A 26806-nucleotide genomic window follows, 5' to 3' on the forward strand; every position below is an offset into this window, starting at 1 on the left:
GTTGGAGTCCTGGCCTGGAAGAGCAGCAGCCAAAGTGATGCTTGGGTTTGGGCAGGCAGTTATAATTAATGTATTTATACAAAGTTATTTTCAATAGTTCCAAACTTGGCAAACACCCCATCTTGTGTCAAAGTACCTCGATTTTTTTAAATAATTGGATCAAACGCGAGCATGGCACCGGCGTACATCAGACTAGACAATCCTAATGTATATCATATCATATCATGTACCCATATCAGAGGCAATAGGTAAGGGGGGATAGCTCAGGGGCAACACGTTTGTCTTGGAAGCAAGACAAAGCAGCGCAACACAGATTCTAAACCAATCTCTGGTATTAATCGTGTTATAAAAGAACAATTATAATAGTTGTACAAGTACAAGGGGTAGGGCAGGGTCACAGAGAACTTACATTCAGGCAAAGATTAATTGGGTTCTAGGTGATGTAAGGGGTATTGATAGTAAGGGAGTTGCAAGGGGAATCCAGTAACCAAAATGGCAGGGGTGTTAGAAGAGACATCACATTTCAATTACATCACAGGAAGAGACGCTACATGGCAGTTAACCCTGATGACATCACAAGAAGAGCTGTCACATGCATTTCAACCCTAATGATACAACAAAAAGTGAGATTGTGGATGTATACAAAAATAAAATAACCTAAAGAGTGATATAATAACAAATAGTTACTAAAGCATGCACAAGACAATTTCAGCTATCAGCCTCATTTTAATCAGTTCGGTGTGCTTTCAATGGGCTTATGGGGCACATCCAGTAGATTCAGTGTAGGACACGGGCACTGCCTTCATTTGCCAGTACAGCGTGTCCCAACGTTGCCACTCACTTCCACCTTATGTTAGTTGGAGTTTCACATCCTATGTTATAGTTGTTACATAATAAATACATTCCGCATTGCAAGGTGATGCCCGATTGTACCAGATGTAGCATTCCACATTCAGACGATGTCCAATAATGCCTGTACTACAGTCTTAAATAAAATGCACAGCGTGATATATTTGGGGGCTGCCATTACATACCAATTGCAGATTAAAATGAATGCTGAAGCACTGCTGGTTTGCGCATCATATGTATGAAATATTCGGCATGGTGCAGCCTCACATGGGTGGGTGCTACCATCATATGCAAAGTACAAACTCTATGTCTCTGTAATACCGCCCACATTTAGCTAATGCCTCATCCTGCATGGTTTATATCCACTGGAGATAAGGCACGACTGTCATATACCAAGAACAGTAATGCCCTCCAAAGCCAACCAACGATTCATATGCATGGTATATTCGCCATTAGACCATTGCAGCCTCACACAGCCCTCATATGCCTAATAAGTCTCAAATGCCCCTGCTCTGATCTCTTCTGACCTTCCCCTCTCTGTCCCTCTCTCCACTCCTCTCTCCTGGAGTGATCACTTTCTCCTATCCTCCCACCTCACCTTCCCTACCCCACTGGCAAAGCCACCCTCATCACTGCCACCCACCTTTGCGGTCATCCGACCCATGAAGCGTGTGTCAGTTGAGGCTTTCGCTTCCACCTTCTCGCCCCCCTCTCCTCCTTCGGCTGACTCCCACCCTGACACAGCCCTCTCCACTCTCCACTCTGCTATATCTGATACCCTTGATATCCTTGCCCCTGTCATGAGAATCCGCCTGAAGCCCAAAGCCAAATGTAACTCCTGGTACGACTCGGATCCTGTCACCCTTAAACGCAAGTGCAGGGTGGCAGAGAGGAAATGGCGTGCTTCATGTTCATCCTCTGACAAACTGGCCTGCCGCCTGCTCCAAAGGAAATACCGGCTCTACGTTCTCACTAAGAAGAGAGCCCTTATCCAAGCCTGCATCTCTGCGGCATCTAACAATTCGGCCGAACTCTTTAAAATCTGCAAGGAGCTGGCCAACCCTGCTGCAGTCTCTACCTCTCCTGTCCCCTCCCAGGCCCTCTGCACGGCACTGGCCTCTCACTTCATTTCAAAAACTCAGGACATCCTGTCCTCACTCTCTTCCTATCACCTCCCCTCCTCTATTCCCTGTGCTCCCTCTGGCCTTTCTGCAGCCACCCCTCCTCCCTCCTCCTCTGCAATTCCCCTTTTTTCTGCTGACGAGGTTTCGAGACAAGTCGGATCTATGAAAGTCTCGTCAAAACAGGTCCACCCCTGTTCCTCCAAAACTATCAAGGAACACATCGACTCCCTGGCGCCTGCCCTGGCTGACTTCTGCAATCACTCCTTCGCCTCTGGAGTCTTCCCATCCCCCCTCAAGCACTCCCTTGTGCACCCCCTTCTTAAGAAACCCTCTTCCGACCCCTCCTGTCCAGCTAACTATCGCCCAATCTCTATCACTGCCTTCCTGGGCAAGCTCTTAGAGAAGCTGGCCATCTCCCAGCTTAATGTCCTTGCTGAATCTGTTGGTAGTCTTCACGACCATCAGTCTGGCTTCAGAGCTGCCAGAAGCACGGAAACTGCTCTCCTGAACATCCGTGAGGACCTGCTCTCAAACCTTGACTCTAACACCCCTTGTGTTCTCATTTTGCTCGACCTCTCTTCTGCCTTTGACACTGTCAACCACACCATCCTGCTCAACCGTCTCCATGATAACCTGGGTATCACTGGTCAGGCTCTGGCGTGGCTGACCTCCTTCCTCTCCAATCGACCCTCCCAGGTCCAACTGGGTTCCTTCCTCTCTGACATCTTTTTCTCTACCTGTGGTGTCCCCCAGGGATCTAACCTCTCCCCCTGGCTGTTCAACCAGTACCTGGCACTTCTTGCTCACCACATCGCCGCTCTCTGTCCCAACTTTCAGTGCTATGCGGATGATACCCAGCTCATTTTCAGGCTACCCTCGGCCTCCTCTTCTCCTTCCCTCATCTCTGACTGTCTTTCTGCTATCCAGGAATGGTGTGCCGCCAACGACCTCTGCCTTAATGCCAGTAAGACTGAGATTCTACTTATCGGCACACCCACTCCTTCCTTCCCAGCAACTCTCTGGCCGGCCTCCCTTGGCCCTCTTCCTGCTCCTACCTGCAAGGCAAAAAACCTTGGGGTCATCTTCGACTCCACACTCTCTTTCTCTCCTCACATATCTGACGTCTCTAAGAAGTCACACTACCAGCTACACCTCCTCAGAGGTATCCTTCCTTTCCTCTCCTTCCCCCAGAAGCTCACTGTCTCCAGAGCCCTGGTTCTCTCGAAACTGGACTACTGTAACCGCCTCTATCTAAATCTTCCTGCCTCTACTCTCCGCCCTTTGCAACTCATCCAGAACAGGACTGCGAGACTTGTCCTTGGCCTCAAGCCCAGGGACCGTATATCTACAGGACTGAAATCGCTACACTGGCTCCCAGTGGCCGTGAGGATTAAGTTCAAAACCCTCTGCATTGTCCACAAGGCCTTCTGGGGCCTTGGGCCAAAATACCTTCAACTCTCTCTTCCTAAATATCTTCCCTCTCGAGCTCTTCGCTCATCCACCTCCAACTACCTCAGGGTCAGCCGCTTCTCCAAGCAACGAGCTGGGGGTAGATCTCTCTCCGCAGCAGGGGCCTCCCTTTGGAACAGCCTTCCTGCCTCCCTGAAACTTGAGGAGAACCATCTCTGGTTCCGGAAGCACCTCAAAACCTTCCTCTTTGCCTCCGCTTTCTCTCCCTCTCTCCCCTGCTAAAATCACTGAACCTGCACTGAATCTGCAACTAGCCACTCACCGATCTCAGTCCTTGGCCCTGCCACTCTTCCCTGCACTGCCTACCTGCACTACGGGACTGTCTCTGTATTCTACAGCCCCTTCTCCCGGCACTTACCTTGTACTTGCCACCAGCTGGCCCTATTATTTATCTTGTATTCTACTAACCATGTACTGCACTCTCCTTGCACTTGCCACCAGCTGGCCCTATTACTTATCTTGTATTCTACTAACCATGTACTGCACTTCCCCTCTCCCCTTCCCCTTGCACTTTTCCCAGTCCCCCTAGCCTTGCACTTGCGCGATCTGAATGACACCTGGCCTAGTAGGATCGTTGTTTGTTCTCCCCTTGTCCCCCCCCCGCCTCATCGCGCCTTGAAACACTTGGGTATAGGCGCGTTACAAATGCCATATCATATCATAAGTCCATCCAATGCCAGTTAAGGACTCGTAGGCAAGGTATAGATGACCCACACTCCGTCCGAACCCTCGCCAGTTAACCCTTGACCCCAACCCGCATGCCCCACTGTCCTGGACTTCAGCGACATTGATAGGACCCTCAAAGAAGCCACCCAACTCCTCCTCCTCTTCAGGGGAACTGCTGATGAATCTGTGGGCCTCTTCCTTCTTTTTTGAGGCACTACCCAGAAGGCCATGCACTCCCTCCATTTAATCCTGTTCTTGCTGTCCCCCATACACCATGTCAGCAATATCCTGCTGACACAGCGAGGGTGAGGAGAGATATGTCTAGTCCTTTATCCTACGAATAGCCGTTCAGCAACCAATACTAGGCGCAGAGGCAGTAGCGGTGGAGGCAAAGAGTGGAGACTATTGAATGTATGCACTGCTCCGATAATAGGTGTGTTTACTTTATAATTTGTACTGTGCTGAAATATCTGTACGGGGGTTGCGAATACAGTGCTAGCGGTCCCCTAGTGTCTCGGCTGGCAACCACCAATAGACATCCGTGGGAGGAGGAGCAAAGGTTTTGCCACAGTTGGACCAGTATATGTGGTAGGTGCCCTACCCAGCATTATTGAGTTGCTGCTGGCATCCCGCGGTGCCAGTCATTCTTTCAGAGATTGTTAGAGCAGCTCAGATTTCCTGAATATTTTGAATATTAGATGATGTGACTGTGCTCAAGGATAGAATAATGGTCTTCCAGAGCCTGAGTGTTGTATAATAAATGGGTCTACATCTTACTTGAAGTGACAACTTTATTAGCTGCAGTATAAGAACAGGTAAGTAACATTAGATCAATGCCATAAAATGCACATGGGTTATAGGGTGGGGTGGTGGAGAACCTGGGTGTACTGTGATGCTCTGATCATTCTCTAGCAGTCTTTAAAGGAATGGTTTGCCCAAAAAATGTTATTGCAAAAAAAGATGAGCAATAATTTTAAAAAGTGCCGATCTATTTTTTTTAAGTCCCAATTCAAAATTGAGCAAATGAAGCTCAAACTTTACAAAAGGAAGCACATGGGGGCATCCATTTTGTGAAATCGATGCCCGCCTGTGCTTGCTTATGCGGCACTAATGAAGGAAAAGCCAGCCAGCTGTAGTAAACAAAAGCTACCACTGGGTGGCTTTTCCTTCATTGGTGCCGGGACTCGGAGGACGCAGAGCGGAGACTACAGGCAGAAAAGCTGCAGCTGCATCTCGGTAAGTGCTATTTATTTTTTTTTAAAATAAGCACTAGCTGTGTTTTTTTTCTACGTTTTCCGGGCTGAAGGAGCCCGGAAAACTTAGAAATAAAACCGCAGCTTTAAAAACGTTGTATTTATGTTTGCGGTAGCTTTGGAAGCTACCGCAAACATAAATACAACGTTATTGTGTTTGAAAACTCTGCGGTTTTTCCTTCTAAGTTTCTCAGGCTCCCCCGAGCCGGAAGAGCCTGAGAAACTTAGAAAGAAAAACCGCAGCGTTTTCGAAACACAACCGCGTTGTGTTTCTGCCTAAAGCTGCTTTCCCATTTGGGGCTTTCGGGCTCCCCACGGGGAGCCCAAGAGCCCCAAATGGGAAAACAGCTTTAGGCAGAAACACCGCGGAATGGAAACACAACCGCGTTGTGTTTCTGCCTGCCTTGGCTTTCACTTTGGGTCTCCGGTGCTCCCATGGGGGAGCACCGGAGACCCAAAGTGATAGCCACGGCAGGCAGAAACACAATGCGGTTGTGTTTAAAAAATGCTGCGGTTTTTATTTCTAAGTTTCTTAGGCTCCTCTGAGCCGGAGGAGCCTGAGAAACTTAGAAAGAAAAACTGCAGCGTTTTCAAACACAGTAACGTTGTATTTATGTTTGCGGTACCTTCAAAAGCTACCGCAAACATAAATACAACGTTTTTAAAGCTGCGGTTTTATTTCTAAGTTTTCCGGGCTCCTCCAGCCCAGAAAACCTAGAAAAAAAAACACAGCTAGTGCTTTTAAAAAAAAAATAAATAGCACTTACCGAGATGCAGCTGCAGCTTTTCTGCCTGTAGTCTCCGGTCTGCGTCCTCTGAGTCCCGGCACCAATGAAGGAAAAGCCACCCAGTGGTAGCTTTTGTTTACTCAGCTGGCTGGCTTTTCCTTCATTAGTGCCGCAAAAGCAAGCAGAGGCGGGCATCGATTTCACAAAATGGATGCTCCCATGTGCTTCCTTTTGTAAATTTTGAGCTTCATTTGCTCAAAATTTTACATAGGGACTTAAAAAAAAAGGTGCCAATCTATTTTTTTTATTATTAGCCATCTTTTTTTGCAATACATTTTTTGGGTGAACCATTCCTTTAATCCCTAATCAGGAAGAGGCCCGGGAGCGCAATGTGCTCCGTGAGGTTTGCGCCGTAACAATCTTCTTTGCTGTTTTGCACGGCTGTGCGCACTTCCGGGGGAGGTCTCGCGAGACTTCGGCCGTGCTGAGTCTCACGAGCTGCCTACACTGAGGCTCTTCATTAAGACGGGCCTACCCCATTTTTTGACAGGTAACAAAGTAGGTTTCAGGTTGTGTGCGTAGTGTAGGCCAAAGCTATGTTGGCATCCTAGCTGCTTGCTCCAAAAGGCTTTGGATGTGTTCCTAGAGACAACTAAAGAGCGAATGAGCTCTTGGTCTTTCATGGCTATGCATTTATTTCAGCATATTAATTAGGCTTCTGGGGTGGTTACTGTGGATTCAAATGCAGGCCATAGGCAAGTTGTTATTCCATTTCAAGAAAAGGGCCTTTTTGGGGCCGTCACTTTCCTGTAACAGGGCCAGATGTTCTGCTTTTCTGGCTAATTGGGAGGAGAAATAAATCTTCATTTGGGTTACTGTTATTACTCCCAGTAAAGCCACTCTCCAGATTTCAGATCACGCAGAATATATTAATACAGTTGGTTTGTGACCTGAGGAAAAGAAATCCAATTTCAGAGACTCACAGGACTTGTATTGGTTCTACTTGATCTAGATACAAAATACATGCACAAACATCTAACCTGTAAGTGCTTACTTGCTATTGTTCCTACCTCTATGTAATGCATAACGAAAGCCTATAAACCTCCCGCTTCCTTGTGTCAGCCAATATACTTCCTCTGCAAACTTTAAGCGTCAGCTGTCTGTGCAAAGGATAGGAAACGTTCTAACTCCATGAAGCCATCTAACGGAACGTACCATTGCATGAAATCTGGAAACCCCTACCTCGACATCGATCTCGACATCCCTACGGCTGGAGATGAAGAACCGCTTGTACCAGACGACCTACCCACTAGCAGCAGTTGTCCCAGTTTGAATGTATGGCCCAGTATATGAGTGTGGTTCTTTAGTTCGTCAATATATGAGGTGCAGTCCCATGTATGTGGTGCCTGGAAGTAAACGGCTCTATATTGTTTTGAAGATGAAATTAGTACCTCATGAAAGAAGAACTGGATTTCTGAACAGCTACTCAATGCCCCTTCATAAAACACATGCAAGCCACCAATATCAGCATTTGCCCTGAAATGCTCCATAGTTACCTGGTTGCAAACATGGCCCTGAGGGATGAGAAGGTGGCTGCATCCTCTTTCAAAGCCTTGAGCTCATTGCGCAGTTTTGTCATGGTCTCTGTCACCATCGTCTTCTCGTTCTCATATTTATTTTTCAGGTTTGCCAGCGCCACCTCCGCCGTCTGAAATGAGGAGCAGAGTGGGTGTCAGGTGAAGAAGAAGTCAAACCTCTCGGGTAATTAAGGATCAACATTTTGGTGAATTATTAGTTTGAAGCTTTAGGGTGGATTTCGAGTTTGGTTTAATATTCGGTTCTGGAATATTTGAAGAAATCATCTGGAGGCATGCAGATAGAAACTGCCTCAAAAACAAAGGATTTTCAATGAAAAGATGGCGGATGCTTAGAGGTGAAGGGACATAATAGTTACAGACGTTTAGATGTCCTGGTAAAGGTTTCAGTCATTTAAATTTCATCTTACAGAATCAAAAACACTCACATTCTGACTTCACTCAATACTAGGCATGAACTAATGAAAATTAGCGTCTAATTTGTCGTCACCATTATTCATCACAACAAACACATACAGGGGGAGTGATGTCCGAAAAAATAAACAAATCACCATAACCCCCAGGAGCTTTTTGTCGAATTTCCAGACATGTGAATGCCAACCCCAAATCTCTGGCTTAACCGTAGACTTACCTAAAAATCCATCCTTCAATCGGACATGTCAATTGGAATATGAAAAATGACTAGTTCACACACCAATCTATACTGTAATCGAAAAGCTGACGCAGCAAAGAGGCATGGAGATGGAGTGCGAAGGGTTAATCCACTCATCATCAGGTGACAGAAACGTCAAAGCTCTCAGTCCATGGACCAAATAACACTCCTCGCTATCCTGCACGACGAATCGGAAAATTGAAAATGCCACACTACACGGATCCATGGGACAAATACGAAGATAATGAAAGGATAACACAATATTTGTCTAGGGCTGGTTATACAAATCCAATGCATCTTAGACGACACCAATGCACAATCTGCAAGATGGATCCCATCAATCACAACAACTTACAACCAGAGCCAAGACTACCGTACGTGGAGTGATAGAAGCATCAAGACAAGACATTGTGGCTGTCAGGACTGTAACAACATCACACCACATGGACACGTTACACTCTCTCAGATCACTCAACTGCTCACACACTCGCATTAACAGTCGCTTTACGCACTGATGAGGGTGACACTGAACACATCAACAAAACCCACATGATCCTCATCTATGTGGAAGGGGAGGATTTCCTATGGTGTTGGCGCATGCGGAGTGTGAGGTGCAGTGATTGTTGTGATTACACTCGTTATTAACCACTTGATTATTTCCCATGTGCTTGCAGCTGAATGCTGGACGGTGGTTGCACGCTCTACATCTAACGAAATTAGCTAGCGGTAAGCTATCTTCAAGCCTCAGTGCTCCCAATAGGCCCTGGTCCTCCCCTCTTTCTTAGGTGATCCTTGCCTTCATTCTTGCATTAACAAATGACCTCATGCTTATAATGACTTTCAAGAGGGGCCCTTGGCATTCCACTTCAATGTGACTATATTGCCATGTGAATCAGGCTCAGGCTGGCATATAGGGTAATGGAAGAGTGCATGAAGTGCAGGTCCAACATGTTAGTGTGGGCCAGTTTTATTGCCTAAAGTGGGCCAATTAGTTGCTACACTGTAGCATTTGTTTTACCACATATTCTTGGAGGTTTTGCAATGTGCATCACATTTTACCAAACAACTCCCCCTTGGGTACTGCTCAAACAGTCTATACACAAAAGTAACAAATTGCCATTTGCTACAGTGGGGCACGTAGTCACTGAGGCCCAAGAGCAATTGTATGCCTCAGTCCAACCGTGATGTGGATTGCAGCAGTGCACTACATTGTGTGAGCTTCCAGTGCTTTCTTCATGTGGGGTGAATATTGCTTGGGGATGCCTCCGCAAAGTAGGTCTTTGGCCATTTGCCTCACAGTTATCGTTTTGTACAGATATGGTTGATCCGCATCTGTTGTCAACCGCCTATCACTGCCTGTGAGCCATGTGCTATACTCCCATTTCTAACCCTTGCTTTTTGTTGTGTGTGCTCCTCTCTCACTAGTGCTCTCTGTGGCTGGTGAGGCAGCTGACCGTCCTCTCCTCTTCTCACACATTTCCTAACTAGGTGCATCTGTCTGTATGCAGCGTGCATGTGTTTTCCTCCTGCGTGTGTGTATAGGGGCTCACAGTCATCTCATGGAAGGGCAGATGTTCTCACAACTCATAACTAGTATCTATATTTAGCTATGCTGACGATGAGGTGGCTAAGTTAGTGACATGTTTAGTATGTCTTATTAAGGGTATGGGTGTCTCGGAGATGACGTGTTGCGCTTCACTTTCTAAATATCTGTATGATCCATGGTACAGCACAAGTCCAGCTCTTGATGGCCCGTCAAAGTGAGCTTGACCTGCTGCCGATGAACATATCCTGCATTATGATAGAGGATACCTTGATGGACACTAGACCGTCCCCTGGCTGGCTGCGCTTCGCGAGCACTAATGCCTTCGGCGTACCATTAGATGGATGTTCAGTCCACAGCAGCAGCCTCCTGGAAAGAAAACCTCTCACCGTAAATTCAGCGAAGCCGCGAGACGGCGGGGGAAATTGATGGGACGAGCAGCCTGCCTCATTAAGAAAACATGGCCACCTCTCCCAAGCCTAGACAGGAATATCGACGTAATGTGGCAAGAGGAATAGAAACGGTTGATGGGAGCTCCTTAAACACTGCAGTTATGTGGAATAAGCCCTTTTAGTTCCGATACAGTGAATGCATCTCCAGCGTCTCCATAGTGCTGATAACAAAGGAGGAGGAGGAGTGGACGCAGACTCCTGCTGCAGAGTTAGAACTCTTCCACTTGTACTTTCAAATATTTTGAAAACTAGAAATTCCAACTCCATTTTGAAGCATGACGACAAAACTATTGGTATGTTATGTTGATTTATACCACGCACCACTATGGTCCATCTACTTTCAAAAGTGATCTGGAATTCAAGACGAATTCCTACATAGAATGAATGCAATCAGCCACCCAAAAAACCACAACAGTCGCTCTTAAAAATTGTTTTCCTTCATTGACATAATTGGTATAGAACCCAATGCATGCTGCTGTACGAGTCGTGTGTGTCTTTAACAAGCAGGACATGTGTCTGCCCTGCCATATGCCTGGTATTGGATCCACTAGTTACACTAGCATTCGCAACACTATCTCTGTAGGTAACTGTTCTCGAGAGCTTTGCGAACATCTGACAAGGTATTCGACAAGATAGAGAGGAATCGGGTTCTAGTTTTGAACACTCCCGTGCTGAGCTCTATTTATTAGTCTTGTGGTCATAGATTTTTGTGTGCAAGGTCACAGGTAGGTAGAGGTGAACCCACACCTCCAGGTAAGTATAGAGAGACAGTCCTGGTTACCTCGCAATGCATACATTTGAGAATCCTTTATATGAATTGATTCCTTCGCAAATGCGTCTTTTTACAGTGACATTTTTATTGTGGTGTAGACTTGTAGTCTGGTAGTGGTCAGCCGACACGTGTTTCGACCTCGAGGTGTCTTTATCAGGGCTGATATTAAATGTTACATTTGCACACATTACATCAGTTGGTTGCAATACATGACGATTGTGAGGTAAGTGACATGTGATTAAACAATAAGTGAGTAAGTGAGTATCTGTGAAGCATACATGTTATATATAAAGCCTTGATAAAGACCCCTCGAGGTCGAAACACGTGTCGGCTGACCACTACCAGACGACAAGTCTATACCACTATAAAAAGTCACTGTAAAAAAATGCATTTGCGTAGGAATCAATTCATATAAAGGATTCTCAAATGTATGCATTGCGAGGTAACCAGGACTGTCTCTCCAAGGTATTAGACAATACAGCCTTTTAAATGGGCAACTGTGAAGAACAGGAACCTAAGAGTTGGGGGCTGCCCTTTGGGATACCGAGTGTCGGCATTAGAAAAAGTGGAATTTGTTGTTATTTGGTAGTAAAACCTCAACATACACTTAAAACTCAGTCCATTTTCTGTGAGCTGGACATACTATATTCTGTCCAGAAGTGTGGTATGATTGTGCTTGTATGAAAGCGCTACACTCATGTTCTTTCCCAAAACTTGACTTCAGCCTCCATTGGGATCAACAGGTTTGGAGGCCTTCCAGCATCCAGGGGATCGAACATAAAGATAAAGACTTATCTAGTGCATGGAGCCTTAATGTATATGTATTCATTTCTCGAACATTCTTACATTGTAGTTAACATCTCCACACTCGGACTCTTTTGACAGCTTTTGTGGTAGGGGCAATAAATTGGAGCCTGGGGGTGCACAATCAGCTGCCTCAATGGTTTTTAATTTGGGTCCCTCTTGTAGTCAGTCTTGGAGCCGGTGGTGGGCTGCAAGCTACCGAGGGGATATAGAAAAGGTTTGTGGTGAAGTCTAATGGCCAGCAGAATTAACTAATGTTGCTAAATGGCGGCCCGCTTTGCTACGTCCGATTTACCCTACGTGCTTCATGGAGCTCAGTCCCTAATCATAGCAAAGGGGGCACGCAGGGTGATAGCGATTGAATGCTTGGTAGAAGAGTTCATTTTTCAGCTCTTTCCTGTAACAGTGTTGATTTGGTTGTTCATCGGTGGCTGGGTTAGATTGCTGCACGCCATGTCTTTTTAGTGCCCTTCTCTGTGCTTCTTCTGCCTCATTTTATCTTGACAGATCCAAGAAGTTTTAGTTCAAAGCCAACAGGTTTCCAGGGAACATTAGCCTTCCCACTACACTTTAAAAAGTAGGGATTTTGCTCAATTGGACTTAGAATTTAATTTAAGACTGTCACTAAACCTCCGACTAAGGAAATTGTCAATTGCTGTCATTACAGTTATGTTGCTGCTGGTAGGCAGCCTGGCTAAGGAAATTGTCAATTGCTGTCATTACAGTTATGTTGCTGCTGGTAGGCAGCCTGGCTAAGGAAATTGTCAATTGCTATCATTACAGTTATGTTGCTGCTGGTAGGCAGCCTGGCTAAGGAAATTGTCAATTGCCGTTATTACAGTTATGTTGCTGCTGGTAGCTAGTCCAGCTAAGGAAATTGTCAATTGCCGTCATTACAGTTATGTTTCTGCTGGTAGGCAGTCCCGCTAAGGGAATTGTCAATTGCCGTAATTACAGTTATGTTGCTGCTGGTAGGCAGCCTGGCTAAGGAAATTGTCAATTGCCGTCATTACAGTTATGTTGCTGCTGGTAGGCAGCCTAGCTAAGGAAATTGTCAATTGCCGTCATTACAGTTATGTTGCTGCTGGTAGGCAGCCTGGCTAAGGAAATTGTCAATTGCCGTAATTACAGTTATGTTTCTGCTGGTAGGCAGCCTGGCTAAGGAAATTGTCAACTGCCGTCATTACAGTTATGTTGCTGCTGGTAGGCAGCCTAGCTAAGGAAATTGTCAATTGCTGTCATTACAGTTATTTTGCTGCTGGTAGGCGACCCGGCTAAGGAAATTGTTAATTGCCGTCATTACAGTTATGTTGCCGCTGGTAGGCAGTCCCGCTAAGGGAATTGTCAATTGCTGTCATTACAGTTATGTTGCCGCTGGTAGGCAGTCCCGCTAAGGGAATTGTCAATTGCTGTCATTACAGTTATGTTGCTGCTGGTAGGCAGTCCGGCTAAGGAAATTGTCAATTGCCGTCATTAGAGTTATGTTGCTACTGGTAGGCAGTCCGGCTAAGGAAATTGGTAATTGCCATCATTACAGTTAGGTTGCTGCTGGTAGGCAGCCTGGCTAAGGAAAATGTTAATTGCCGTAATTACAGTTATGTTGCTGCTGGTAGGCAGCCTGGCTAAGGAAATTGTCAATTGCCGTAATTACAGTTATGTTGCTGCTGGTAGGCAGCCTGGCTAAGGAAATTGTCAATTGCCATCATTACAGTTATGTTGCTGCTGGTACGCAGTCCGGCTAAGGAAATTGTCAATTGCCGTCATTAGAGTTATGTTGCTACTGGTAGGCAGTCCGGCTAAGGAAATTGTCAATTGCCGTAATTACAGTTATGTTGCTGCTGGTAGGCAGCCTGGCTAAGGAAAATGTTAATTGCCGTAATTACAGTTATGTTGCTGCTGGTAGGCAGCCTAGCTAAGGAAATTGTCAATTGCTGTCATTACAGTTATTTTGCTGCTGGTAGGCGGCCCGGCTAAGGAAATTGTTAATTGCCGTCATTACAGTTATGTTGCCGCTGGTAGGCAGTCCCGCTAAGGGAATTGTCAATTGCTGTCATTACAGTTATGTTGCTGCTGGTAGGCAGTCCGGCTAAGGAAATTGTCAATTGCTGTCATTACAGTTATGTTGCTGCTGGTAGGCAGTCCGGCTAAGGAAATTGTCAATTGCCATCATTACAGTTATGTTGCTGCTGGTAGGCAGCATGTAGGCAGATTTGCAACCCCTCTCATATAACCATTTTGGTTACTGGTCTGTTGAAAGTCAGTAAGCCTCCAGCATTTGCCACTCTTATTAATAGGGGATTGGTTCCTTTTTATCAGCACCTGATTGTGAACACGCTGCAGCATTCATTTTTCAATAAAGACGTATGCCTAGTCATAAAAGTCAAACACCATGTGATGCCACTTCCTGTGAGGCAAAGGAAGTCAAAATAAACATAATGTAGTGGTCCCAGTGGGGAAAGCCGGGATTAAGCGTAATTCGCATAAAGAACTTGCTCTGTGTTGAACATGCAAAGCGCTCATTACTAATCCAAATTGCACTGGGCTTCATTTTTATAATCATAATAATTAATTTAGTCCACATGTGTATTATGAGCAATGATGCTAAAAATTGAGTGAACAAATGTGCTTTTTCCCCCGTGACACAAGCATCTTTATTACTGAAGAAGGGGGGCCCTGGGGTGAAAGCGATGTATTTCCCCCGGGTTTGTTTTGGGCGCTGCACAGGCCAGCGAGATGGCCTGCATATAGAGCGCAGTCGGGGTATTTAAGGGGGGCAAGGAAGGTTCAAGAGCAGGCGGTGGTTAGGACGAGCGTTTGTCCTGGTCGCCTGCTCCCGAGCCTTCCCTGTGTTTTGGGCCTGCTAGTGGGTTTTAGCAGCGGTGAGGATTTTGGGCGTAGCCGTTAGCTGGTGGCGGGCAGGCAGGTAGGTACAGTAGCAGGTTACTTTTGTTTATTTTAATTTGATTAATAAAATAGCTGGGGGTACCGTAGATAAGGTACCCCCTCCTACCGCGGTGTTAAGTAGGTCCGCGGCATACTGCGGCTGGTTATCGGGTGGTGTGTTCCAATGGGGGCGCAGGGGCTCCTGTCAGGGCTATGTCTGTTCGGGTGGCTGCTGTGGCAGCGCGTTCACTTGCTCTGGGGAAGGTGCGTCCTCCGGGTGGTTGGGGGCCTGTCTGGTCTTTGGGGGTGGCGAGGGCGCAGGTTCGGTGGGTCAGCTGGCAGGTCGGGTTACTGGTGGACGTGCGCGGCGGGCAGGAGCTCGTGGGAGTATTGGCGCCTGTCAGGCGGCTCCCCATTGGGACGGTGCTGCATGTGGTGACGTACAGCGGCCTCCAGGTGGCGGTACGGAGCCCTTAAAGGGCGCAGCCACATTCTAGTAGGCTAACGCCATTTGTAGAGGGGAACCAGCTGTGCCTTTCTTTAGCGGGTTTGGTGACACTCAGGGGTTTAGGGGGCTAAAAAAATAATAATAATAATAAATAGAGGCAGGTTTCAGGTAGAGAGCCTTAGTATTGCTTATTGGTGTGTCAGATATATTGTCTTAACTACCCAGTGTTGGGTTAGTTAAAATAAATAAAAGAGTGAAAGGGAGGTGGGTTGGAACTATCAATCTGGAATTTATCTAAATTGGGTAAAATAAATAGGTGGCTGGGCAGCCCTCGGCAGGTTTTCATATAGTTCCCCTGGGGGGCTGGGGTCTTTTGAGTTGGGGCAGTAGCCTGCTCCCCTCCCTCTCCCATTTTAGGTTAGGCTGCGCGCAAAAAAAAAATCATAATTAAAGGAATAATAACAACATGAATTAAAAGAGGAGAGGTAATATTAGGTCACAGCAATTATATTTTAAAAAAAGGGAGAGGAATACTGGAATAAATTGGGTTGGTGTAGTTATTTTGGACTTTAAGTGGGCAAGGACCCCTTGGCTGTGGCTCATTAGGTGAGTTAGGGGGTGTTAATTGGGTTTCTATTAAATTAGAGCCCCCCCCCAACTCGGCAGGCAATCCCTCTGGTAGGTTCTGGCTCGGGGGCTAGTAGGAAGGGGAAGCAAGCAGCATTTCTTTGCACACAGTTAGTGTATTACTGGTGTGCCATGGTGGGACAGGGGTCCAAGAAGAAGGGACTGGTGGATGCCAAGGCGCTGAGGGAGGCTTTGGAGATCATTAGTAGGGCATCTAATGCCCAGCTGGAAGGGGTTGTGGGGGAGGTTACGGGCGAAGGGGAAGACGGTGGAGGAAGGCCACAGCGGAGAGCAGCGGCAGATGGGGCTCTCGCGGCACTGGTGGCATGTAGCCCTGCGGCTGGTAAAGGGAGGTCTGGGAGTCGAGGGGTAGGAAGATGAGGAGGGAGATTAACAGGAGAGCGTCCAGGGGGGTAGTGGAGACAGGAGAGGAGTCAGGAAGGGGTTTGGGGGACAGAGACCAGGTGGAGGAAGGGGACGTTAGGAGTTTGCAAAAAGGTGCAGGGCGGGTGGGGGGTGCAGGTGGGGGTGCGAGGAGCAACAGGGCAGAGGGGCAAGGGAGGAAAATACCGGCAGAAGAGTGCAGGTGGGAGGAGGAGAGAGCAGTCCCCTTCGAAGCCTCTGGGAGCACATTTGATGACAACAACGAAGGATAAGATATGGGCAGGGGAATTTGTGGACGTGTTCAAGCTTCTACATAGGGAGGTGAGAGCCAAGGAGGGTTCTAAGGAGGAGGAGGAGAGGGAGCTGGCCTTGCGTCCAAAGGTGCAGGTGACGATCGAGTATTGGACGTCAGCTTTTCTTGTTTATGCAAGTGTCTATTGTGAGAAATTTCCAGAGAGATGTGTGGCTCTGTTGAAGTACATGGACGTGTTCAGAAAGGCATTTATGAATTTCAGGGGTTTCGCATGGGTGCAGTACGATGAGGAATCTAGGGCGAGGGTAACAGAGGACAGCCAGGCGGTCTGGGGTGAGATAGATATGGACCTCTGGCTGCAGTTGATTGGTACCGATAAGGTCAGCTCCAACGGTGCACACGGCAAGTGGCTTACCCGTGCCTTACCAGCCCTTTCTTGGTCGCCCCACCACAGAAGGGATGGGGGAGGAGGCAGAGGTCAGCCCTCAGCAGCATGTTGGGCTTTCAAAAAAGAAGGCTGCACAAGGATGATGTGCAAATTTAAACACGAGTGCAGCAGGTGCGCGGGTCGGCCTCCAATTACACAGTGTTTTCAGGCAGGGGATAGAGGGAAAGAGCGAGGAGCAGGGCAAGGAGGTGGGGGGAAGGTCTGTATGCTAGTTAAACTGATAGGGGGTGGTGGCCATCATTGGAGGGTGGGGGAGACGGTGGAGAAGCACTCACGCTTGCCGCTCGACATGATAAGCTAGCTTTGGGGGACGTGAGAGGGTTATAGCGGCACAGAGTCAATATGGAGAGACTCACAGAGGTTAAGAGGATATCGCAACTTCGAGAGTACGGTAGTAGCCCCGGTTTGCGTGATGGGCAGGAGGCAGGGCACGCGCTAGAGCGGGAATTGAGTAAGCCCAGCATGGGAGGAACTTGGCTCATTTGGCCCTTGGGGCAGTGGGGGCAATGAGGAGAGGTGACTGCATGGAAGGGTGTGCGGGAGCGCCCCTGGTGCAGTCGGGGGAAGTGAGGAGATGTGACTGCATGGACGGGGTGCACTAGTGCCCCTGGTGCAGGTGGGAAACATGGTGTGATGGACGCAAGGTGCTGGAAGAGTATGTTTTATGGTTTGGACTGCATGGCCGGGGCGCAGGTTGGCCCCTGGTGCAGTGGCAGAGAGAAGGAATGAGAAGAAGGGCCTGCATGGATGGGGGTGCACGTGGGCCCCCGGTGCAGGGGCGATAACACGGTGCAATAGTAGGAAGGTGATGGAGGGTGGGGGGTAAGTGTGAACAGGAGGGTAATAGGACAGAGCAGATAAGGGGTCTAAGTGGGGGTAGGTGCATTTTTTAGAAGAGGGGGTGTAAAAGGTGCAAATTATAGGTGGGCCAGGTAGGAAATGGCCAGGGGGTGTTTCCGTAGTGGGAGTAAGGAGGTGGTCAGGTGAGGATGGGTTGTCTTGGGGAGACAGATGGGGGTAAATGAAGGGAGGTTTTTAAGAGTTAATTTTGAGTTTGCAGCACTGGCAGTAAGGTATTAGTGGGTCACGAGGAGGGTTTGAGGAAGTGGAACAGTGAGCAGAGAGGGGGTTTGTGGGCCTGAAGGAGGTTAGCGCAAGGCATGGGAAGGCAGTTGTAGGGGGGACTAGCAGAGGAAGGGGGAAGAAGGGGTGGAGGGTGTGGGGATAAGGGAAGTTCTGGGGATAGAAGTGGAGTTTTCTGGGAATTAGGGGCAGATTGGGAACAAGGGCAGGAACAAGGGGGGTGGTTTGGCAATGGAGAAGAGAGACTCATAGCTATTTTCTTTTGCAGATGGGGGCTTGAAAGAGAGGTGAGTTGCAGTGGACGTGGAATGGCGGCCAGCGAAGGGTTATTGGAGTGGGGTAGGTGCGGAGAGAGATCGGATTGTTGGACGCCACCGAGGACGTAGTCATAATTGTGTTTTAGGGAGTTAAGAGGATTAGGGGGTCTATTTGCTGTCCATGTTGGTGGCGAGAAGGGTGTGTCATGGGGTTTCGGAGGAATTTATAGTACACGCAGGAGGTATGGCTTAGAAACTTAATGAGGAGTAGCTTTGCTATAGAAATAACAGGGGAACTAGCTGGTTTTCGGGAGTGCAGCCCAAGGTAAGGTGGTTGGTCAAAGTTGGCACCGAGCAGGGTTGCAAGGGAATGTTATTTGAAGGGGCAGTGGATAGGTCTAGGAGGAAGTTTTACGGGTAGTTGTTGGGGCAAGTGGGAGGCACGAGCGCTGCTGCTCAGGGACACATCTGTGGGAGGATTGCTTTTTAAGAGGAGGGAGGGCATCTATTGGTTTATGGGAATAGTTAGTGAATTAGGGGTCGAAGTGGGCGGTCCAGGACATAATACAAATTGGGAGGAGAGGTAAGCTAGGAGGGGTGGGGCAGAAAGAACACCTCAGTGGAGGGTTTTTCTGTTGTCGGGGGCATGGTCCCTCTGGATGAGGGAGGAGTGAAGCACAATGGGGGAATAGCGCGGGAAATGATGGGGGTGGTGCTGTTTCGACAAACGGGCTACCCCGGGGGAACAGGTATTGAACCTGGAGGGGCATGGCCCCGGGGAGGAAGCGGGAAGCCTTGAGAAGATGGTAAGGAGACGGTAGGGACCAAGGGATAGGTAGGGAGGAAGTGGAACTGATTTCATTATTTAATTGTTGGGGGGAATTGAAAGTTTATTTGTGAGCTTTGGCCTGTCACATTAAAGCGACCTTTTCCACTACAAGCGAGTCTGGGTGTTTTGTGCAGTGAGCCCAAAGTGCTACTCTCTTGTACGGAACTCGTGTTGATTAGCCTTTCCAAGAAACTGTCCACATTTCTTTTTTCAAGCCACTAAAAAAAGACATCACTTGGATACTAAACACGTGGAATCAATGACTAATTGCACTGGGAAAAGCAAAGTAGCCCCGGGAGGTAAAAGAGGTTTTGAGGGTCGTGTGATGTCACTTCTGCCATATGTGCAATTTTGTCGATATGATGTCACTAAAAAATGCACCTCCCATCTGAAATGTGAGGTCAGAGGTTAGAGCTGTGTGTGACATTTTCTAAAAGTACTTGGCAGATGGTGCTACTTGGTCTTCGATTCTATGTCCCTACATCGTGTCATTTTTCGATGAGTTTTTGCTGACAGTTTGTTGCCGAAAAAATTCATCGAAAATGTTTATTTTTTATTTTGGGAGACTGGGGGGGTTCTCCCAACCCCCCATTACATACTCTCAATTCCCCACCCCCTACTCCTTATACCCCTTACCCCCACCCATATTTTTCAATATGTTTTTTCAGCAAAAAACATCATCAAAAAATGCACTGTCGATGTAACAACGTTGTACGCGGTTGTACGCGGTCTTCATTGCGGTTGCCACTTTGTATGAGTCACTGCCTTTCCTAGAAGCCATGCCCACGAACATGAAGTCAGATTCCAAAAGAGCGATGACTCACCTATGAATGTAAAACACCCTTGGTGGGGTGTGTTCACAGGAACTAATTGATAAGAGAACCTGACAGTGATGAAAACAGGCTTTTTTCACAGGCCACCAAAAACATATAGTTCACTATGGCCAAACACGCCTGCCGGCGGGCAGGCGGCAGGGTTGTGATTTCTGGAAGCAAATTGGCAAATGCTGTTTCTATTACGCCTGGCATTATCAGTGAGTAGGCACAAATTACTTATGCAGACATTCCTACATCCTTTCATGGAAACAAATCTTCGAAGCAATTTATAAGCCCATGTCACGGAAATAGGATCAGGGTGTTAATTAAACAGAGTAAAAACATACACTGCAAAGTAAACAACATTAAAAACAGTGGTATTCACAGGCATCCTACCCTTTTGCAATTAAAAAAGTGCTATCTTGTAATACATTTCTCAACAAGTTGTCTTTGAGGTAATCACTTTGTTCTTTGCTCTGAAACTGAGTTCGGCAAATGCTAAGATCAACTTGTTATCAAGCATGAGAGTAAAATAAGCTACGTTGCACTTTGACATGTAGATTCTGTGACCTCAGAGTCATTGTCTCGGGAGGATAGCTCAGGGCCAACATGCTGGCCTTGAAAACAAGACGATACAGAGCAACACAGGTTCGATCCCCGGGTCTGTGCTTAGAAACCTCTGGGTATTAAACGCATTATAAATATCATATCATTGTCACAGGGGACTGTGAAAGTAACTCTTCAAACTCTACCCCCCCCTAAGCCAATTGACCCATTCTATTTTGAAAAACCCAACATACAAGAACTATGTCTCCCAGAATTCCTCTGTTCATCTTAAGGAATACCTTGAATGGATCAGAGAGTATCCACTACTGACTCAGGTGAAGGAAGTCTATGGGAAAACCCTAAACAGGTCTACAGAGGCAGGAAACAACCTGGCAAAGTGCTAGATATAAACCACAAACACCTCGATTGATTTATATAGGATTTTTGTAAAGTATAACAGGAACATATCCCCGGCACAGCTTCTGCCTTGGCCACTCTCCAACAACTCTTGTGCCTGGAGTCCTCATTGTATAATAACATTCTGGATGGAGTGTTGCCTACAGCACACTCCTTACATAGCTAAGTACACCATAACACATCTCCCTTTGTCTAACCAACTCTATTCACCACCGCAATCCTATTCTTATTCCACAACTAACCACCACTCACTCGCAGAGCACCATTAAGTACGACCACCACCCGGACGGGATCTGAGTCCAATAAATCTCCCTTCCTCTTAATGACTCCTATCTTTATCCTCAACCAGTCACCACACTCCACTCTCCAATCTTTCTTTCCCCGTCTCACATTCTCTCTCATCACCCACTTCTCTTTATTTTCCTTTAACCTCTTCCTCAACTCATCCACCACACAATGCGACTCTCTCTCTCTGCCCAGCCAACGTGGGCTCACCATGTTATTCGCCTTGCTACCCCTCATATGTTCAAAATATCCAAGCAGGTCAATCTTATACTGGTTGTAACCCCTGGGGTTGAAATCTGGTTCTATAAAATTCCGAACATCACCTTCCATATCCTGCTCAAACACCATTCTGGACATGAGCAATATTTTCGTAACCACAGTCTGCCATCAATGATATCTCCTTCTCATTCACCCTCAAACTCGCATATGGATGCACACACTCCTCATTCACACCCTGAACAATGTTAACAGTAACATTTTCAACATGGCATCCATCCTCCTCCGCAGAAGATCTTTGCCCTTCTTCATTTACTTATAAGACCCTCTTCTTATTAAACTAAAAGTTCTTGCAACAGTTAGCAAAATGTCCTCATCTCTTGAATTTTGTACACTCAACTCCTTGACGGGGACATGCAATTGATCCGGCAAAGTGTGAATTGCTGGCACATCGAAAACATACACGTTCTTCTCTCCTTTCCCCTTTTGATCTATTGTTCTTGTGGTCACCGTTTCCTTTCACAACAGGTTTTTCCTTCGTTTTCTTCTTCTGCTTTCCATCCACTACACTTAACACCTCCACTTTAGCCTCTCTGCTCTCCTTTTCTGACAATTTCGCAACACAGGCCAACGAATGTTCAACTCGCTTAGCAATGTCTAACACCTAATCCAATGTGGGTTCGTCGTTTAGCCATAACCGCCCTCTAATCGTATTTCTATTGCAGTGAATCATTAATTGACCATGTATGTGCCCATGAAAAGACTCTCTGAATTTGCACGACAGAGCTAAATGTCGTAGGGCTGCCACACAGCCCTCCACACTTTCGCCCTGCTCCTGTATCCTGACACCAAAATTGTACAGCTCCAAAATGATGCTTGTTTTGGGGTTGAATGCACGTCCATCTTGAGCAGTGCATTGTCTAGCTCATTTGCACTGTCGCCACCACCCTCATTTGCCAGAGGAGGTAGAATGTCATGTATGCGTGGCCCTCACACCCTATAAAGCGCATCAAGAGCGAAGGTTTCCTATCATTTGTGTAGGAATTCCCACAGGCAGCTTTTATGTAGTGGATAAAACCCTTCTTCCATTGGTGTACAGTTCTTTTGCCACAGGATTTTTCGTTGCAGGACTTTTCATCGCAGTTTTTTTATCGAAAAAAAATCATCTTTTCTTTGGGGGGGGTTTAAAAATTAAATATTTGTGGGTGAAAGGGAATAATGTTTTTTTAAAAAGATGGTTTTGGGGTATTACCCCCCCCCCCAAAAAAAAAAAACGATGAGTTTTTTTCGATAAAAAAACAGCAATGAAAAGTCCTGCAATGAAAAATCCCACAGCAAAATAACGTAGAACCCTTCCATTGTGCCCATTTCACTGTTGCAGGGCCCGGAGACGCCATAAAGACAGAAGGACCATGTTTACTGCAGCAATATGTGAAGTGGGAGACTTTCTGCTCCCTTTTCTCCCTTTCTCATCCTTTTTTTTTTTTTACTTGTTGGCTCACTGAGTTATAGATAGTCAACGTTGTAGAGGAGGGTGAGCGTGTCTCCAGCAAGCTTGTGCTTATTGCTAGGTGTGTGCCTTCACGTCGTCATGGAGATGCAGGCCGGGCTTCATGGCGTTGCTGTCTCACACCTTCGCACATGCGCAATCCTCTTTTGTCTCGGGAAGGAGGGACAGGCGGCATCGCTCTCCCACTGCGCATGCGCAAGAGCCTGCGGCTCGGAGGACAGCTCAAAAAAAGGGTGCTTTTCGGCGGAATTACCGTCAGCAGTAATTCTGCTGCTTCTGGTGTTTTTTGGCAGCAAGGTGGCGGATTTGCTTCTAGCTTTTAGCTGGAGGTGTATCCTCCACCTTACCACACAATCTATAGTATGGCAGTTCAGTAAAGCTGCAGTAACAAGTCACTAATGGATCTACTGCCAAATTCATCGCCTCAATGCACTTTTAATGAGCCCCCATATCACTTACTACTACATAACATTGACACTGATGATGTACCTAATCACAGGCATATCACTTGATATTCTGTGAGATGAAAACAAAAAGTCCTGATGAAAAATAGGGCCCAATCCCAAAGTAAACATGAATGGAAGTAAACGTGAAAACAGGACTGGCTAGCCTCAAAGCCTCACCCCAAATCAGGTGGCGCTATAATGCATGCAACCTTGTCCCATACTGGTAGACATTATTCCTGCCTAATATGAGGAAAAATAAAAATAAATAAATAAAATAAAAATAAAATTCAAAAGTGGGGCCTACAATGCTGAAATACACCAAAATGTCATTAGTACTAGAAAGCAATACAGAGCGGAACCTGACTGTATCTTAAAAACCTTACTTTATCCCTTTCAAGGTGAAAAATGATACTTCATCCTGTTAGGACGTACACAATCAGTCGTATGCAGCAGGTCCCTGTTCTGTTTCCACACAAAGAACAAGGCTCCCTTTCGAAATACAACGTAAACCCAGAAGTGTTTGTTTCTGTAAATGCTGAAAATATACAACAGCGCCGGTCAGGTCCCTCTCATGCAGAGACAGAGGGCTCTGGCCAAGGGGTGCGTATGCCTGCAGCAGCGGCAATTGCTGAGAGGAATAAACAAATGGCAGATATATAACTTTCAAAAACGAATCCTTCGTGACTGACTGTATTAACGAACTGCTGTTTCTGAATGTTCAAGACTCTTGTGCTATAATGATTTACCAATTCACGAGTAGTGGGATTGCTACCTGATGTACACATGGAAGGGGATTTATCCAACAACGTATCTCATGTGAGGAGGTTCTGATGATAACATGTGTGACTTGTATTATGAACAAGTAATTTGATATGGTATTTATAACGTGCCTGTACACAAGTGATTCAAGGCGCGATAAAGCAGGCGCACACCATAAGGACCTCCAGCACTTGCACCGGCATTAAAATCCATACCAGAGCAAATGCTAGAGCATTTGTATGGCAGAGAAGAAGGGAGCAACGGAAATGCAAGTTTTATCCCGGCCCTTCTCTCCGCCATACAAATGATTGAATATATGGCGTAGCATGAATGGAAGGCCTTAAAGGCGTACTCAAGGAGTTTACACTTTTCATTCACGTTAGGCCACTGAAGAACATGAGTTTGGTTAAGTCCATGCATGTGGGCGCCCAGTCAATGAATCCAAAGTTGGATCTCTATAAATCAATATGGTATGGATTCAATGAGCCACCATTTCAAATTCTCAGTTTGTACTAATTCCAAGAAATGCCGTACCATCAGGGATTCTCGCTGCAGCATACAATGCTAGAGCTTCTATTTTTGACTAGCCTAATTGTTTTCCCCATTTACCTAAATGTTCAGTGCAATAAATGGCCACCCTGGTGTAACAATTGCTCATTTTTCTAAGTACCCAGTTTATGGATCCCTATTTGAAGTGTGTGGTCCATGTGGTAAATGCACATGCTGCACAACTGTCACATGCAAAATGGCCTTTAGTTGGTGCCAAGCTCGACACTGCTATTTGACTCTCTATTGTGTGCACATTGATGTATCTGGAATGCACAAGGAAATCAAACCTAGTCTTTCCCATTTTGAAAGCATAAAGTGGTGGATTCATCTCAGGGAATGACGGGCCATTGTTTCTTAAACATCTTGCAAATTATCCAAGTTTCACAGTAAAAGTAGTAATCAGGCCATTTTTGATGCAGAGATGTGTTTTTCCTTTAGAGTCAACAATATTTCTCTGTGTGAGAAAACTTGTGCATTTATTTGAATCTCTCCCCAGCTTCTTCTGTAACCTCTCATAATCAACTGTCAGTCCAAGTCCTCAGCGTGTTTCATGTAATCGCCTAACAAGGGAACAATAAATGTATGTGCAATTGTGCCTAATGGTGAGGTATTTACCATATGGAAAATTGTCACAGAGTGAACTCGAATGGTAACTTGAGTAATATAGAAGTATATTTTGGTCAGTCATTTCCGAAAAAAGGAAGTCCAAACATTCAATAATGTCCTTGTTCATGGTCATAGTGAACTGTTTATATGGGCTAATGGAATTCAACCAGGTCTAGAACAGTCTCAGTTTGATTATGTCACCCCACCAGATCATGATTATATTGACTATGTATGTCTTCCATAGCAGGATATGATCCGTAAAGGTGTTAGTAGAGACCATAATGTGTTTCTCCTTAAATTATGCCATAAAGAAATGACCATGTTGGGTGCAAACGGTGCCCCCATTGCAGTGCCCATAGTTTGTTGATAGAAATGTGTTGAATTGAAAATAATTCCACTCTAATGCTATTGCCATTAATTTAACAATAAATGCTTTGGACGCACAATATGGCAGATGAGTATGTGAAAGTTCAGTGTTGCTACACTCTATAGATTCTGGTTGAGAAATATTACTACATAGGGTCCTAATATCGAAGGTCAACAATAAATCAGTAGCTGTATCTAAGGGATGTTTCTCAAAAAGATTAATCACAGATGTAATACCTTTCTGATAAGAGGAGGTTAACATGTGCAACAATTGAAGAAATCTGTGTATATATTTGCACAAATGTCCTAAAACAGTGCTGCAACCTGATACAATTGGTCTGCAAAAAACTCTGTATTTTTGTGGATCTTGGGCAAGGAATAAAAGGAAGGAACTCTAAGTGTCTCACAATAAACAAATCAAATCCAGGCCTCAAAATCCAATGATGTACTGATTCCATGAGTGTTGTATCATAATTCAAATACCTGATTCCATTGATGCGATCACATGGAAGATGTTAGTAGTGTCCTGGGTCATTCATTACATTCATGACCATTTGTTCATATTGTACTTTTGACATAAGAACTGTCTGTCGGTTTAATGATCAAATTCGTGCACACCCTAAGGTTGATTAGAGCAAGCTTCTTGTCCTTATCCAAGTTGCTTGGAATAAATGTAGGTATTTTCTTAAGCTTTGCTACCTTAGCATCATATTTTTCTCAAACAGAAGGATTTCTGTTGGCATAGTATCATCCGATGAGTAAAATTGGATTCGGGGCTAAGACTTGTATTGGTATCTTCCTCCTGTATTACTTGATCCATGAAAAAGACTTTCAATTTGACTGCACAAAAAACTGCGATAATTCGATCTTTAGTTTGAATCAATCAACCAAATTGAATGTTACAATCAACAAACCATGACTCAGCACAGTGTTTACTGATGGTGACAATGTTCTATTAGTTATGTGAAAGATTGCAGGGATCAGGGCTCTTTTCTGGTATGCTTGAAGCCTGGTGCAGAAAATCCCAGGTGTCACAGGTTTTGTGTTTTCTCACCTGTTTATGTTGCCTTGCAGGATCCTTCGCCAGGGTTTTCTTCTGTGCTGTTCGGGTCTTGTATAAGCCCGCTCGGCTGTCGTCGGATTCCAGGATTCGTTCAGCTTCTTCGTCCGG

At 46.0% G+C, this 26806-nt stretch overlaps 1 protein-coding gene across 8 annotated transcripts in view; it reads right to left on the reverse strand.

Moving 5' to 3' along the window:
• Positions 1-26806, reverse strand: part of BICD1 (BICD cargo adaptor 1) — a 1084974-nt gene that overhangs the window by 323389 nt on the left and 734779 nt on the right. For all 8 annotated transcript variants that reach the window (XM_069628212.1, XM_069628214.1, XM_069628217.1 and 5 more), the window contains exon 6: positions 7647-7798. In XM_069628212.1, coding sequence (XP_069484313.1) covers positions 7647-7798 — 152 coding nt within the window. The remainder of the gene's footprint in view (positions 1-7646; positions 7799-26806) is intronic.

The sequence above is a fragment of the Ambystoma mexicanum genome, chromosome 12 (assembly GCF_040938575.1).
Source record: "Ambystoma mexicanum isolate Mex_15411 chromosome 12, UKY_AmexF1_1, whole genome shotgun sequence".
Classification (NCBI taxonomy): Eukaryota; Metazoa; Chordata; class Amphibia; order Caudata; family Ambystomatidae; genus Ambystoma; species Ambystoma mexicanum.